The sequence below is a fragment of the Channa argus genome, chromosome 3 (assembly GCF_033026475.1).
Source record: "Channa argus isolate prfri chromosome 3, Channa argus male v1.0, whole genome shotgun sequence".
Taxonomy (NCBI): domain Eukaryota; kingdom Metazoa; phylum Chordata; class Actinopteri; order Anabantiformes; family Channidae; genus Channa; species Channa argus.
This window is the reverse complement of record NC_090199.1, coordinates 20,894,120-20,907,880: the sequence shown is the minus strand read 5'-3', so window position 1 is coordinate 20,907,880 and position 13,761 is coordinate 20,894,120. Positions and strand designations below refer to the sequence as shown.

At 37.2% G+C, this 13,761-nt stretch overlaps 2 protein-coding genes across 9 annotated transcripts; one reads left to right on the top strand and one right to left on the bottom strand.

The window, feature by feature from the left end:
- The first annotated feature begins 1,290 nt into the window (after positions 1–1,290).
- si:dkey-246e1.3 (uncharacterized) lies at positions 1,291–3,457 on the top strand. Of its 2 annotated transcripts, none has more exons than XM_067498383.1 (3): positions 1,291–1,574; positions 1,710–1,803; positions 2,177–3,457. In XM_067498383.1, the coding sequence occupies exons 1-3, from the start codon at positions 1,469–1,471 to the stop codon at positions 2,388–2,390; spliced, it is 414 nt and encodes a 137-aa protein (XP_067354484.1). In that variant the 5' UTR covers positions 1,291–1,468; the 3' UTR covers positions 2,391–3,457. The 2 variants fall into 2 exon arrangements, with proteins under 2 accessions (XP_067354484.1, XP_067354483.1); XM_067498382.1 differs by having other exon boundaries at positions 1,297–1,574; positions 2,057–3,457.
- On the bottom strand, positions 2,993–12,927 carry xpnpep1 (X-prolyl aminopeptidase (aminopeptidase P) 1, soluble). 7 transcript variants are annotated; one of them, XM_067498375.1, is made up of 20 exons: positions 12,776–12,927; positions 11,592–11,716; positions 11,210–11,273; positions 10,646–10,750; positions 10,194–10,286; positions 9,788–9,931; positions 9,376–9,471; positions 8,421–8,502; positions 7,492–7,702; positions 7,007–7,096; positions 6,852–6,902; positions 6,521–6,579; positions 6,111–6,188; positions 5,948–6,019; positions 5,715–5,775; positions 5,503–5,572; positions 4,866–5,039; positions 3,830–3,906; positions 3,487–3,585; positions 2,993–3,278 (listed from the first exon to the last, which is right to left on the bottom strand). In XM_067498375.1, the coding sequence occupies exons 2-20, from the start codon at positions 11,706–11,708 to the stop codon at positions 3,159–3,161; spliced, it is 1,863 nt and encodes a 620-aa protein (XP_067354476.1). In that variant the 5' UTR covers positions 11,709–11,716; positions 12,776–12,927; the 3' UTR covers positions 2,993–3,158. The 7 variants fall into 7 exon arrangements, with proteins under 7 accessions (XP_067354476.1, XP_067354478.1, XP_067354480.1 ...); XM_067498377.1 differs by having other exon boundaries at positions 12,780–12,916; XM_067498379.1 differs by having other exon boundaries at positions 11,592–11,696; positions 12,776–12,891.
- Between the last annotated feature and the right edge of the window lie 834 nt (positions 12,928–13,761).

The following is a 13,761-nucleotide window of genomic DNA, read 5'->3' as shown; positions in this document are numbered from 1 at the left end:
AAACATTGAGTAGCTGCACACAGCTCCAAATCCGGGGACACCTGCAGAAAGGGACAGAGAGACGGAGAACAAGAGGGAGTAGGACAACAATGTACAACAGTAAATGTCATACTGTGGTGAAAATTAAATGTGGGGTGAGAGAGGGTTGAGAGGAGGAAAGGAGCTCAGTGCACTGGAGGGTGGTTCCCCCAGAATAAATTGCTCATCTACTGTAATAAGCAGCACTTACTGCACAAAGCGAAAGAACAAAGATGAAAGGCATTTATCAAAGATAAAAATCATGATCGCTCTAATGATAGCCTGAAACTGAAACTGGGGTATATTATTACAGCGGTGTATGCTTGGATTTATCGCTTCCCAATCACATATGCAGTAAAAATTGCTCATTCTTTTCACCACATTCGTTAAACTTAAAACAACAACAAAAAAACTAGCAGAAAATTCTTCTTCAAGCATTTAAAACGTGCCAGATTGTCTGAAAAGTACAATAAACTGAGTAACGATTAATTCCTTGGTCTTGTTAATTTATAAAACCCAATATATATCATGCTAACTCCACCCAAGAAGAGGTAAAATTCACTGCACAGCAGCTCAGAAACAAACGCTGCTTTAATTAGATGCTCAACTAATTGCATAATATCTCCTGTGGTGCCACGAGATGAAATGAAGCATAAAGAGAAAGGAGAATGCTTTCTTTGTTGGCTTTTTGCTGGCTCTGGAAGCCCTTTGGACTATAAACCTGGTCCTGCTTTGCTTTACTGTACTTCTGTCCACAAAAACATAAGGAACAAACACCAGTAAACTTAAAGACAGCTCTAATAAACAGTAGATGAGGCCAGAGATCTGCTGCACAAGTTTTTGTCATTGCTTGTAATAGAGATAGAGTAACTTCACTTTAGGGGTCATGAGCCATGCAGGCTGAGACACTGCGTAAGACACTGCGTTATTTTGCAGTACCAAGTTCTTGATTTTTATATGAAATTAATCATTATGAGGTTTGATTTACTCAGTATACAATTAAAATGTTTATATGAAGTAACAGAGCACATTTTTTTTGTCTGTCACATAGAATAGAACAGTTTTTGCACTATTTATGAACAAACTAATAGGAAGCACTGTGTAAACTCTTTGTTTCTTCTCGCATGTTTTAAGTGTTGAAAGCATGTAACACTCTAGTTTTGGGGTCACCACTCAGAGCTTTTTCCAGACAGCATAAAAAGGGCTAACATCTCCCTCCCCTCAGCGTCCCCCTTAAAGCTGAACAGAATAATGAGCAGTAAACAAGTCCAGTCGCAGGGAAAGGGGAGAGGGGGCTGTCCAACGAAAACTCAGGGGTGATAAGCAAAGGGTGCCTCCACAGCGACCAAGTCAAGCAGTTTGAGTCACATGGTTCCAGTTCCTATTGAAACCAGACAGAGGAGGTTTGAAGCTCAGCCTTTAGTCCGTGTTTTTGGACGCCAATGGCAAAATGACTGAAGCCCAAAAGGACGGGGTAATGACGGCAGACAGCTTCCATCTGAACGGGACCACAACTTTAGGACTGCATGACGAGGACGTGAACACAGCTCTGTTTGGTGTGTTTAAAAAGTTACTTTAATTTCAATGTACTTTTGTAGCCAATGTAAATAAAGGAGAAAACATTTTTAGAAAACCATGAAGGTTAGATAAAAATAAAATGTAGTTCTGTCTGTTTGTTCTCTCCTACCCAGAGTTCAAAGTGTTTAACGTTGTCATCATTGCTCTGACCTTGTGTATCCTCACTGTCTGCCTGTACGGCATCACTGTCTGCTACAATCGCACCAGGTGAGAATCAGATCTCCTCAGATTTTTTTTTTTTTAATTATCCCTGTAAAAAGCTACTTTTTCACCTCAATTAGGAAAAACAGGAAGAGTTTCTTTATAGTCACTAGTCCAAAAACTGTGCATTATTTATACACAATTCAGAAAAAACAAATTAGCATGTGTGATACGGCAGCTGAGGCTTTAAAGCTATAGTGAATTCAGATGGAGTACAATGCAAACGCATTAGTGCAATTAGTGGCATTTTCTTCCACAGGCAGTCAAAGAGAGCCCATGTGTATGAGAGTGCAGTGACCCAAGATGAGCCGGTTGACCCGGTGGCGATCAAAGCAGTGAAGAGATCGACCAGCTTCATTAACCCTCTCAACTTCTTCAGGAAACAGGAGGCAGCAAAAGACAACTCCAGGATCTATTACATCTACAGTAACCCACTGCCTGTAGGGCTGAAGGAGGAAGAGGAGGAGCGCAGGAAAACAGCAGCCCAGGGAGCAGAGGAGAAAACTGCACTGATGCTGTCGTTTCAAGAGTACGCCAGTGATCCAAACAGTGGTGTCATCCTGGACCCTCCAATATTTTACATGCAGCTTTAGAGGATGGTGAAGAGTTTTTATGGGGTCAGAGTTAAAGGGTTGGTTAGAGACTCTTGTCTTTAATCAGAAAGTCTGATGTTTAAGCCCTGCAGGAATGCTGCCATGTAAAAGCAGTTAAATGGGCACTTTTCCACTTTTACATACCATTCTACTACTGTTCTACAGTGGCTTTGCCACCAAGAGTAGTTGCATCACTTTAAAAAAATACAAATTACTCGTGTACCCTTTAAATTTAAATTTTCTTTTTTATACTATGTACTGTTGCTGCCTAGTTCAGTCCCTAAGGTTAGTTATTTAAGTAAGCAATGGGTAATTTGCTGAATAACACTAAATAACCAATATACATTTAATTTGAAAGGTTCAGATTGGCTAATTTTTTAAAGATGCGTGCCACCATGTGTTCTGTCCAAAAGTGGGCATTTCATCTTTTAATATTATGGGTAATTTCCCTCTGTGATTAATAATGTTCTTTGGATCCTGAATCTACACACACAAACACACACAAGGCAAACCAAAGTCAGGACTCCCCAGGCTGCCTTGAGATGGTCATAGTTATTATTATTATAAAACATAAAGGAAGTAAACATATGAAAATATACTGCTGATTTTCAGTGTTCTTTAATAAAACTGTTGATATGATGTGCTTTACAAAAAAGCTGAGTGTGAGACAATGAAAAAGATGAGACAAATACAAATAATCATCACTGCAGCTCAATCAATCGTTAATTACTCCTGGGCAAAATGACCAGATTGTAAAAGAGTCCGTACTCAGACAATTGGCTGAGTCTCTCTGATGAGCCACTCCAGTGCCTCCTTCCTGCCCTGCCTCTCCAGCTCTGTTCCAACCGCCTCCCGACACTTTCTGTGGTACTCATTCACCCAGTCCCGCTGCAGGACAGAAAAGAGAGGATCAAAACATGATGGGACTACTACTGTGCTAAATGTGATGAGCGGCTCATTATAAAGTGAAGTTGTTCCTACTGAATGTAAACTAGGTTACATTTATTTGTGTTGTAGAATTTGAACTATTAATCACATTTGCAATTAAAACATTTTGAGTCAAATGATTTATTATGTTAAAAATGATATTCTTTACCTCCTTCTGAGTAAGCAGCTCTGTGTTCATCATCTTGACTTGTATAGGAACCAGAGTGAGGGGTTCAAATGTCAAACTCCCTCTGTTTCTGTAGTTGTACTGTACACACAGCAAAGAGCACAATGTGTAAATGTTCCTAAGTCATAAACAACTGACCAAAATTAATATTATAGCTTACTATTAATTATGGGGTGTTGAAGTGAAGTTATCATATTCACAAAAAAATAAATGCTTTTTGATTAGGAATAACAAACAACTTGTATTAGGGTGTGAACAGCACTGTTTAGCTCTACACTATACAGCTGCATTTCTTTCTGCTTTTGTTCAACACTTAATGACCTACTTTGGGCTTGACTGGAACAACAAGAACAACGTTTTCAAGACGAATGCCAAAAGACCCATCTTCATAGTATCCAGGTTCTAGAAAAAGACAGGAAATTAAATTAAGATTTTGAACAGCGCAAGTGCTACAAGGGACTCTTTTCATTACATGTTGTCCCACATTTTAACCAGAAAGCAATTAAAATCAGGAACAACATTAGATTGTAGTTGTTTTGATAGAAACAAGCTAGATCCTGAAAGGAATAGTTTGTGGCTAACAGTAGCCAAAACAGTTTTTAATTACCTCTGTACCTGTATCTGAGAAACAATACAGTACACGATTTCTCTCTGTCATATATCAGAGGAAAGGAAAAGACATACTCTAACCCCAAAGACTCATTTTGGATCAGTGAGACTGCTGAAATTTGATCACTCTTATTTTTCGGAGGGCATCATAGAGACTGTGTAATAAAACGACAGTTGGAGCAACAAAGACATAATGTCACATAGTACTTATAATGTAAGCAACCCGGTTTTATATAAAGAGCAGCTTTAAACCACCCAAACTATTCCTTTAAGGTGTTTGTCGCTATAACTTTCACCATAGCTGGTCCTTTTGGAAATTATCCCCACTCACCAAATTCTAGTTTGTGTTTCCATCAAGACAAAGATAGCATTTTCATCAGCACAGAAGCTGCCTGACTGTACCTTGTTAAGGATAAAAAATGAAACACTGCAGTCTTAAGATATTTGTGAAGTATAATTAAATTCAGCCAGGCTCTTGTGACACTGTTGGAATTTTGTTTATAGCTACATCAGGCCTATAGTTAGTGGAATGTTTTGTATAGGAAGGATGACAGCAGTACACTGATCACTTGGCATTAGGGGATGCATATCTGGCTGAAGGCTTTTTGGTGTCAGTGACTGTTTTACACTGCCTCTGATCAACACAATTTTTTGCATCTTTTAAATGTGACTGCAGATCTACAGGTTTGAGAGTTTTATGACAAAGGAATGATGCATAATGTTCACAAGTTTAGTCAAGCTATCTGCCATACCATCACTGACAATCATGCCAGCCTCCAGAGGTTCATCCGCAAAGGTTTTATAGCTTATGCCGCAGGGCCCCTCATGGACGTTTAGGAAGCAGCCCACACCGTGACCTGTACCGTGAAGATAGTCCAGCCCTGATTCCCACAGGGCAGCACGGGCAAATGAATCCAACAGGTGACCTGGGGAAAAGAGCAACAGAGCACTGTAACGCACTAAAAAAAATAAATACAAATTCACAGGAAATGTTGTTGTTCCACACATTTCTTGTGGAACAACATTTCATTTTGATGAAATGAGAACTGTCTATCTGTTTGCCCTGTACAGTCTGAGAGGTGGCAATAAGTGACAAAGAAAGCCTAAATGTATAAATAAATAATCTTTTGTTCTCAATGCAACGACGTGATTACCTCATTTCCTTATATGTTTCTCTGACATGTGGTGTCATTAATATTCTGTTAGCAAGCTTTAATACTGATCACAACACAGATTTCTGATTGAACAAAAAAGATATGAAGAAACTATTTAACACAAGAGAAAGAATATTGAAGAAATACCCCGTAGTAGTATGATACACAGTTTGCAAAATGCTTTTATAATTTTTTTATACTGGTATACTATAGAGTGAGGAGTAGAGGGCAGCACCTTTTGTTCCATTGGGGAAAACAGCAGCACTGACAGCGATGTGTCCCTTCAGTACGTAGGTAAAACATTCCTAGAGGGAAAAGACAATTTTCCACCAATACACCGATATTTCTTGGTTTAGTTTTTTAATATAATAATGAATACTAAAAATAATTAACTAAACTTTAACCCAAGATGTAACTTCTTTTAAAACTGTAAATACACAAATGTACCTTCTCAAAAGCTGTTGGAGTACCAAAGTGCATAGTGCGTGTGACATCTGTGGTTCCATCACTGCCAAAGACAGAGCATGGTTGGAGATGTGTGACTGTAATGCAAAATTACTACCTAGATGTTGTCTGTTATTAATATTTGAAAGGCATAAAGATGGCAACTTTCATAGCTGGTTAGCCTGTATATATTTGTTGTATACAACAACATCAACAATACAAATAATGCTGCTTACACATATTGAGCTCCAGAGTCAATGAGATAAACCTCATTCAAAGTGAGAGTTCTGTTAGTTTCAGGTAGTGGTCTGAAAAAAAAGAAAGAAATGAGGTTCAGTATGGGATAATTAGAGAAAATATATTTGCAAATCTAACTAGACAAATTTGACCCTTTCTGACCTGTAATGGATGATTGCTCCATTTGGACCAACACTGGAGATTGTGGGGAAACTCAGACCAACAAAATCCCTCTGTTGACTAAAGAAAACACAATATACATGAAGAAACATTAGTCTACCTCAAAAGGCAGTCTGCTGAGAGGAAGAAGTATTTTCATTATGAGGTCTTCAGCAGAGGCCTCCATGTCCAGTAGAGGCGGCTGCTCCTGCTGGGTCAGGCAAGCACCTTGAATGGCAGCCGCTGCCATCAGTGTGTGTATGGGTGAATGAGAAGTAACATTGTAAAGTGCTCTGGAAAAAAGCCCTTCAAGCATTAAAGCTGAGATGAGATTAAACTGGATGAGCAACCAAATAAGGAAATCACACGTGGTTTTTAAAACTGCCAGGGAAATTTAATAAAAAAAAAACTACCTGCGTAATTCTTCAGCCTTATCAGCAGCAGAGATCTCAGTCACAGTGCCTTTTGGAATCTATAAAACAATAACTGCAGCACTCAGTCACACAAACAGCATAAAAAACATTGGCACTGTTTATTCAAGTTCAAGTGCAAGTTATGTAATAACCACTCAAACTCAGTTTTTAAGACTTGTTTAGTAGAATATAAGAATATAAGAAGCTAAGTTGTCAGGCTTAAATGAATTTGTCAAAAGAACAAACAATATAATTTCTAGCAATAAAATCATAATTACTTAGCAATATGGGAAAATATCCAAAGCATAGCCTGAAAAAACAAAGCAAATACCTCTTTTTCCAACCAAGCAAAGAGTTCACAAAGGGCAACTGCATCCTTGATCTGGTGATAAAAGTGCATGAGGTCAATCAGACAATTTACATAAATTTCACAAACAGAAAAAAAAAAAAAAGGCGCTACAAATATTTCTCTCAAAAGGTTCTTACATGGGCCATTTTCATGCCCTGAATCTCAGTGGCATTCTTTACGGCTTTGGCGAGGCAGAGTGGAGTGTAAGGAATTGGACTTCTGTGGGCCTGAAACAGATGAAGGTGGAACAATTAAGGTTTGGAAGTAGCTGATTACTTTAATTATTTCAAGAAATGCATTGTGGCAACTGTCAAAGCCAAAAGAATTAATATGGATCACCAATTTTTTTGCTTGGAGAAATATTTAAGTTATTTAAGCTGATAGAAGAGTCTATGTTAAACTTACACAACAGTATTTCTTTTGATGTGCAACTGCACAGCAACAACTGCATCCTAAACATTCAATAATTTTACCAAATAATAATCTTGATAATGAAATGAAATTTTCTTTCTCTGTCCTCTTATAAACAAAGCTGCAAGGGAGAAATGTAATTTATAAACCAGGAAATCAAGACACAATCTATCAATTATTATCAGATTAACCCATGGGTACACTCTCTAACCTTGGGGATGACTTGTGTGAGAGCACAGCTGGCCTTGTCACAGATCCACACTTTGTCTTTGGGCCCGAGTGCAGCACAGATGGCCTGGAGCTCAGTGTACACCAACTCGTACGGCAACGTCTGGATGATCAGCTCAGGCTTGCTGGGCGAGTCCAGCTGCAAATGTTTTCTCGTAGCAGGATCAGAAAGACGCCTTAGGTCCACAAAAAGCCTGCAGAGAACAAATGATAGTTTAGCAATGAAGATAATTTTAAAAAAATAATAATTTGTTCAACTGTAATTTTGATGCTTTTAGTTTTGTTTTACTGAATCTTCTAATCAGATCATGATATAGCAGGCCTAAATTTAGTATCTAATATGCATATGATGATGGCTGTAAAAGCATATTTTTGGTATTAAATTGAATTTAAAATACAACCCCATTTCCAAAGAAGTTGGAAAGATGTGTACATCCTATATAAAATCTGAATGCAAAGATGTGCAAATCTCATTAACACAAATTTTTTTCATAATGGAACATGAACAACTTATCAGATGCTTAGACATGTTTACTATTTCGTAGCATCCCCTCTCCTTTTAACAACTGTCTGTAAGTATCTGGGAAGTGAGGACACCAGTTTATATTGGCGTGTGGTGCTCAACTTTATTCTATTTGCATTTGCCGAATCTTTATTTATTAATTACTGTTGTCTGTAATTAACAAGTTATTACTATGTATTAATATTAGTAGTATTTCAACATTGCTATATTACCATTTACTCATTTGTAAAAAAAAAAAAAAAAAAAAAATTGTAAAATGAACCTTTGCTCAGTACACGCTAAAGTACCTGTCTTATGCAATACTGATTGCATCCTAGAATATTAATAAAAGATAAATCAAGAATTTTTATCACCATTATTCCCCAGGTCTAAACACAAGTCCGACCAACCTTATTGTGTTGATTCCCACAATGCAATATGCAAAGAAAACTGGGTTGTACTCGATGTCTCCACCACGAAGGTTAAAGAGCCCTGAAAAAAGAAAAAACATCACATATTATTAACATTTGAAAATAAAATTCTTATCTCTGGAAAATCTTTATTCAGAGCCATTCATGCTGTATGTGTCCATCAAATCTGACATCTCCATACAAATTGTTGTTAAAATGTTTTTTTTTATTTATTTGACTGTCACTCCTTTGTAGATGCCTGAGCAAATTCCTTTAATCAAAATCAGCATTATTCTTATTAAAACAAGCTCTCAGACCAAACAATCAGACAAGAGCTCATTAAGCACAGTAAATTTTATTTAATCAACAACTGCAATTAGGTGAATGTTCCTAACAGATTACGATGTCGGTATCTTCACAGTAATTAAACAGTGAAGGTGCAAAACAAGGTGCTCAAGCAGGCATCTGAGGGGCCTTAGATCATGATCGTTTATGAAAACAATCTTATGTAACAGGAGGGATGCTGTGTATGGCTGCTGCTTGATTGATAAATTAATTGATTGATTGATTAATATGCATGCTCTTGGGCTACAGTGTTCTGTTCAGTGAGCTGTTCTATCTCAAAAAATGCAATATTAAAATATCTTGTTGTGATATTACAAGTTTGTTAAAATAGAAGCTGCACGAGTATTTTAAAGATTTAAAAGGGCGTATTGTTAAAAAAAACCTTCGTGTATGACCCATTAGAAAGTAGTAAATTTTTATTAATCAACAACTGCAATTAGGTGAATGTTCCTGACAGATTACGATGTCGGTATCTTCACAGTAATTAAACAGTGAAGGTGCAAAAGTCAGATGTGGTTAGTAAAGCAGTTACAACACCTCATTACTCTTTTTATATACTTCTTTCCCAGAGGTTCTTGAACTATTATGTAATTCAGGAAAATTATCATACATGCAATCTCGTCCAATGCCGTGGCAACAAACCAGCTGATTTTCCTCTCTGTCATTTTGGCTCGCAGGGCTGTGACCTTGTCTTGCCAGGACATGCCTAGAAGTGGACAGCATCATCATGAAATTGCAGTGCATTAATTTTCCTCAACTTAACCTTATTTAGAAACACCTGACTAAAACTTTTATTATCTAAATCAAAGTATAAAAAAGTTAAACCAACAGTATCAAAGGCTGCCTTCTACTGCAATTTGCAAAGCGATTTCCAATTCTACCTGAATAAAATAATTATGTTCTAATGGGTTGTCTAAACAAATATATATTTTAAAAAAAATACTTCTGCACCCCCTCACACAATCCCAATTACTCAAAGATATATAAATGTACATATAATAATGGGGTAGTATGATACTGACCAGTGTAGTCTATTCCCAAGGTACGGAGCTTTGTGCTGGGTCTTTCAGGGCGGTCAGTCCACACTACATCAATCAGATTATCTTGTACTGCTACTAGTGAGTGGCCTGCACTAGTCAGTGCCTTGGACATGTTCTTCCACTGATCTGGGACCCAACATTAGAAGATTACATTAAGATGCACAAACAGTGAAACTTAAAATACAATAATACCTGAGCTTTCATTGGTTAGTGGTGTAGAAGTGCCTAAGCAGGTGATGGCATCACAGCAAAAGTGCACCTGTCGGACAGCCTATGAATTTTCCAGTTTTGACAAAATGTGACTTGAGTAGTCTTCTTTATAATCGGACAAGGAAAAACTGAAGCTAAGGTCACAGATGAAGAGGCAGAATAAAGTGTTGCAGCCTACCAGCGGCAATGATCCAAGGATCTACTCCCACTTTAGAGTTCTCTGGCAGAACACTGATCAGCCAATCCTCCTGAGAGGGTGTCTCCTTCAGTCCTACATATATTATACAAAAACATGTAAATTGCTTAATTAAGATATAAAAATGTAATATAAACCTGTCACATATCCCAACTAAATACACAGTATAAAATGGTATTATTGCCTAACTCAGTGGGTAATCTTGATTGCAGAATAAGGAATTAAAGACAATTGTTTTGTATGAAATTAGGTCACTCTTTTTTATTCTTTAAGTATTTAACATAAAGAGGAAATCTTTAACAAGTCTGCTAGCTACTCAAAAATTCATCCACCACTTTTAATTTGCTATTATATTATTAGTTTTTATAGGATTATATCAATTAGTAAGTCTTTATTTTAGTCACGTACAACTGAGAAACCAAGTAGGACATTACCCATCTTCATAAGGGTCCAGTTGTTGTCCATTTGCTGACTGGCCTGGAGAAAGTATCGTCCATCAGTCCACATTGCAGCATGCTGCTCTGTGACAATGGCTGTACCTACACACAAGGCATGAGGAACATATGACATGTCAAGCTGCATATTCTTTTTTTTTTCCCCCACTGAGGTTGTGCAATAGATCTATGCAAGAAAATTAGTACTGGGATGGTGACACAGTCAGTGTATGTCTGTTATTGAGCTAATATATCAGACCGATATAATCTGAATATTGCTCCATTGCAGAAGTGAACAATAGTTTCAGTATGAGTGAGCTCTTCTGTTCTCTGTGGTTTCTTACAAAAGCAGACACTAAAAATGCACTTTCAAAAGATGTATCAACATCTGGCGGTTTAAACCTGAACAGACAGACAAGAAAAACAAACTTGCTGTCCACGCAAAAATGTTTATCACATTGTCCTGGGATATTACAACTTGGCTTTGAATCTGCCAAACAACATTTTGAAGTCAGGGTTTAATTTTGGTTTAAAAATAGACCCCTCAAAACAATGAAAACATACCTGCTGAGCCATTAAATCCAGAGGCAAATTCACGCCTGCAATCACACGGTGCAATGTATTCACTCTGACAGACACAAGGACAAAGAGAGAGAGAGAGAGAAGGGAAGATAAGCTTTATTAACAATCAGTTTGAAGTGGCCCAGCCATTTTAACCACAACCTTTGCTGCTATTCTCATGTCATCTTCATGTTCATCATGTCTTGTGCATAAGGCAACAGAAGACAGTAGCAGTGGCCTAAGGGCTACAATTAATTTGTGAAGATCAGACAAGTTGATAGGAAGTTATTTAAATGTGAGCTTGTATATGCAAGTTTCTATTTATATTCAGACAATTTATAATTAAAACATCTGTAAAAGTAATATGTTGTATGCAGGGTCTCACCTGATGGGCATCTCCTGAAGGGATGATGTAGGCTTGTAGAGGCTCTGAGAAGTATTTGCAATTCCTCATTGCCTGACGAAGCTGCCTCAGTATCTCTCCCGTGAGCTTTGGAGACATGACTGTATCTGAATTTTTTTTTTTAAAAAAGACATATCTTAAGAAGTCAAATTTCAAATTTGCTTCCTTCTTAATACCATGCTTTTTAAAAACAGCAGCAGAACATAATCTTGAATGTTAAGCTGAAGTTGATGTGAAATGACATGTGTAGAGTTTAACCTACAAAAAAAGCAAATTGTGATTAAAGGTAACCCTTTACCCAAAAATCACCACAGTGTCTCCTTCAGTTATTCAGGTCCGCACAAACTACCAACACATTACCTGACTTTTGGGAGGCCATTCTACTTTAGGTGACTGGATAAGACAAAAACTGACTAACGTGGAGCTTGAACTCAAGGCTGGCTCTTTAACCTGCTGTAAAATGCTGATTAAGCGACTGGTTAAATATTAAAGAACAGTCACTGCGTGGGGTTAGCATGTGTAGGTTACCTATTCTTACTACAATACCTCCATAAAAGAAAATCAGCGGCTGGCTGGTAAAACCCTGCCACGAACTGACCAATCACGTTGCAGCATTCTTCATCGATGACCTCTACTATTGGCCAAGCTGCCCGCATGCGATTGTTGTTTACAAGTTGGCTTCGGTCGCATTCAAGAGGCTGCTAGCTAGTTAAGCAGCTCAAATCAAATAAAACCAAATAAAATCGCCGTTGATATTCTTAAAATAAATGGCGAAACCAAACAGCCATAATTGAGGTGCTCGAGCGCAATTTTATTCGCACATCTCTGTTTTCAAAATGCCAACAATGAAACGTAACAACGACCCCCCATTCAGCGTGTTGGCGTTGCTAGTAGTGGGTGTGGTAGCACGTCTGTGGCATTTTAGTAAAGTTTCTGGCTAATTTTCAAATTTTTATAGCTGTTAAGTTCTTCTGCTTTGCTAACGAACGATCTGTCGCAGACACCGACATAGAAAGACCACCAGTTCCCCATCATCTGAAAGCCAACAACCGTATGGGCTGGCTCGCTGCTACCGGGGGACAAAACGTTAACTGTAGCTCCACAAACCAGCGCTAGCTAATTGTAAAGTTCCTGCACATGCACCAACTCAAATACTGAATACACACCCACTTGTTTCTCCTTACAAATGTGGCTCTTAGGATAGAAAAACCAAGTGCTCCTCTAGCAGCCTGGACCTTGTGTTACTTTACAAAACAGTAGGCTTCCATGACTTTGTTGACGTTTATGGTCACGTGGCTGCAGTTTCTTCCACTGAACGCAAAGGGATCCAGACTCGCCTCTTTTGCTGTGAATCGTATTCACAGTCTACACAAAAATATGATCATTCAAAAATGATATAGTACTACCTAATATTCCTGTGATCAGCATTAGAGAGTAAGAATTATACCACTGTACTAATATGCCTACAATTAACTTGATAATTATAATGAAACGCAATAGAAATACAAACCTTTTACAATACAAACCCTGGTTCTTTTTGTCAGTTGACAAAAATAACTAAACGTAATTAGTTTAACGTTCTAATGATGTTTGATATAATGATATTTTTATCATGTTAGCCTAACTGTTAAAGGTATTAAAGCTAAGAATGTATACTTTTTATTAATCATTTATATATAGCATGGCACACATAATTTAATTGTTGTTTTCTCCAACATGCTGATAATTAACATTATACAACTTCAACATACAGCTTCAATTATCCCTTTATTTATCTTTATTAAATAAAGTGATAATTAAATAACACTTTATTTAATTATCACTTATTTATCTGTTTTTTTACCCAATTTAATAATGTTTACAGTCATTAGTCAGTTTTAAGGAGTTCCAAAACTTTTGGGGTTTGGTAGTTTTTACTTTATTTGTTACAACTTTTAAGATAAAATAAAATAAAAAACAGAGACCAAACCAAGAGTCCTGTCAGAGGAGGATGTGACTTTGTCACAACAAAATGTAAGGAATCACACCTGATCATTATTAGAAAACATCAAAAGTAATTATGACGAATAAATTATTTTTAAAGTGATATCTTTCTATTAAAATATATCACAAATTTGTGCATGTGCTGAGATGCTGAGAAGTTTAAAGCAAA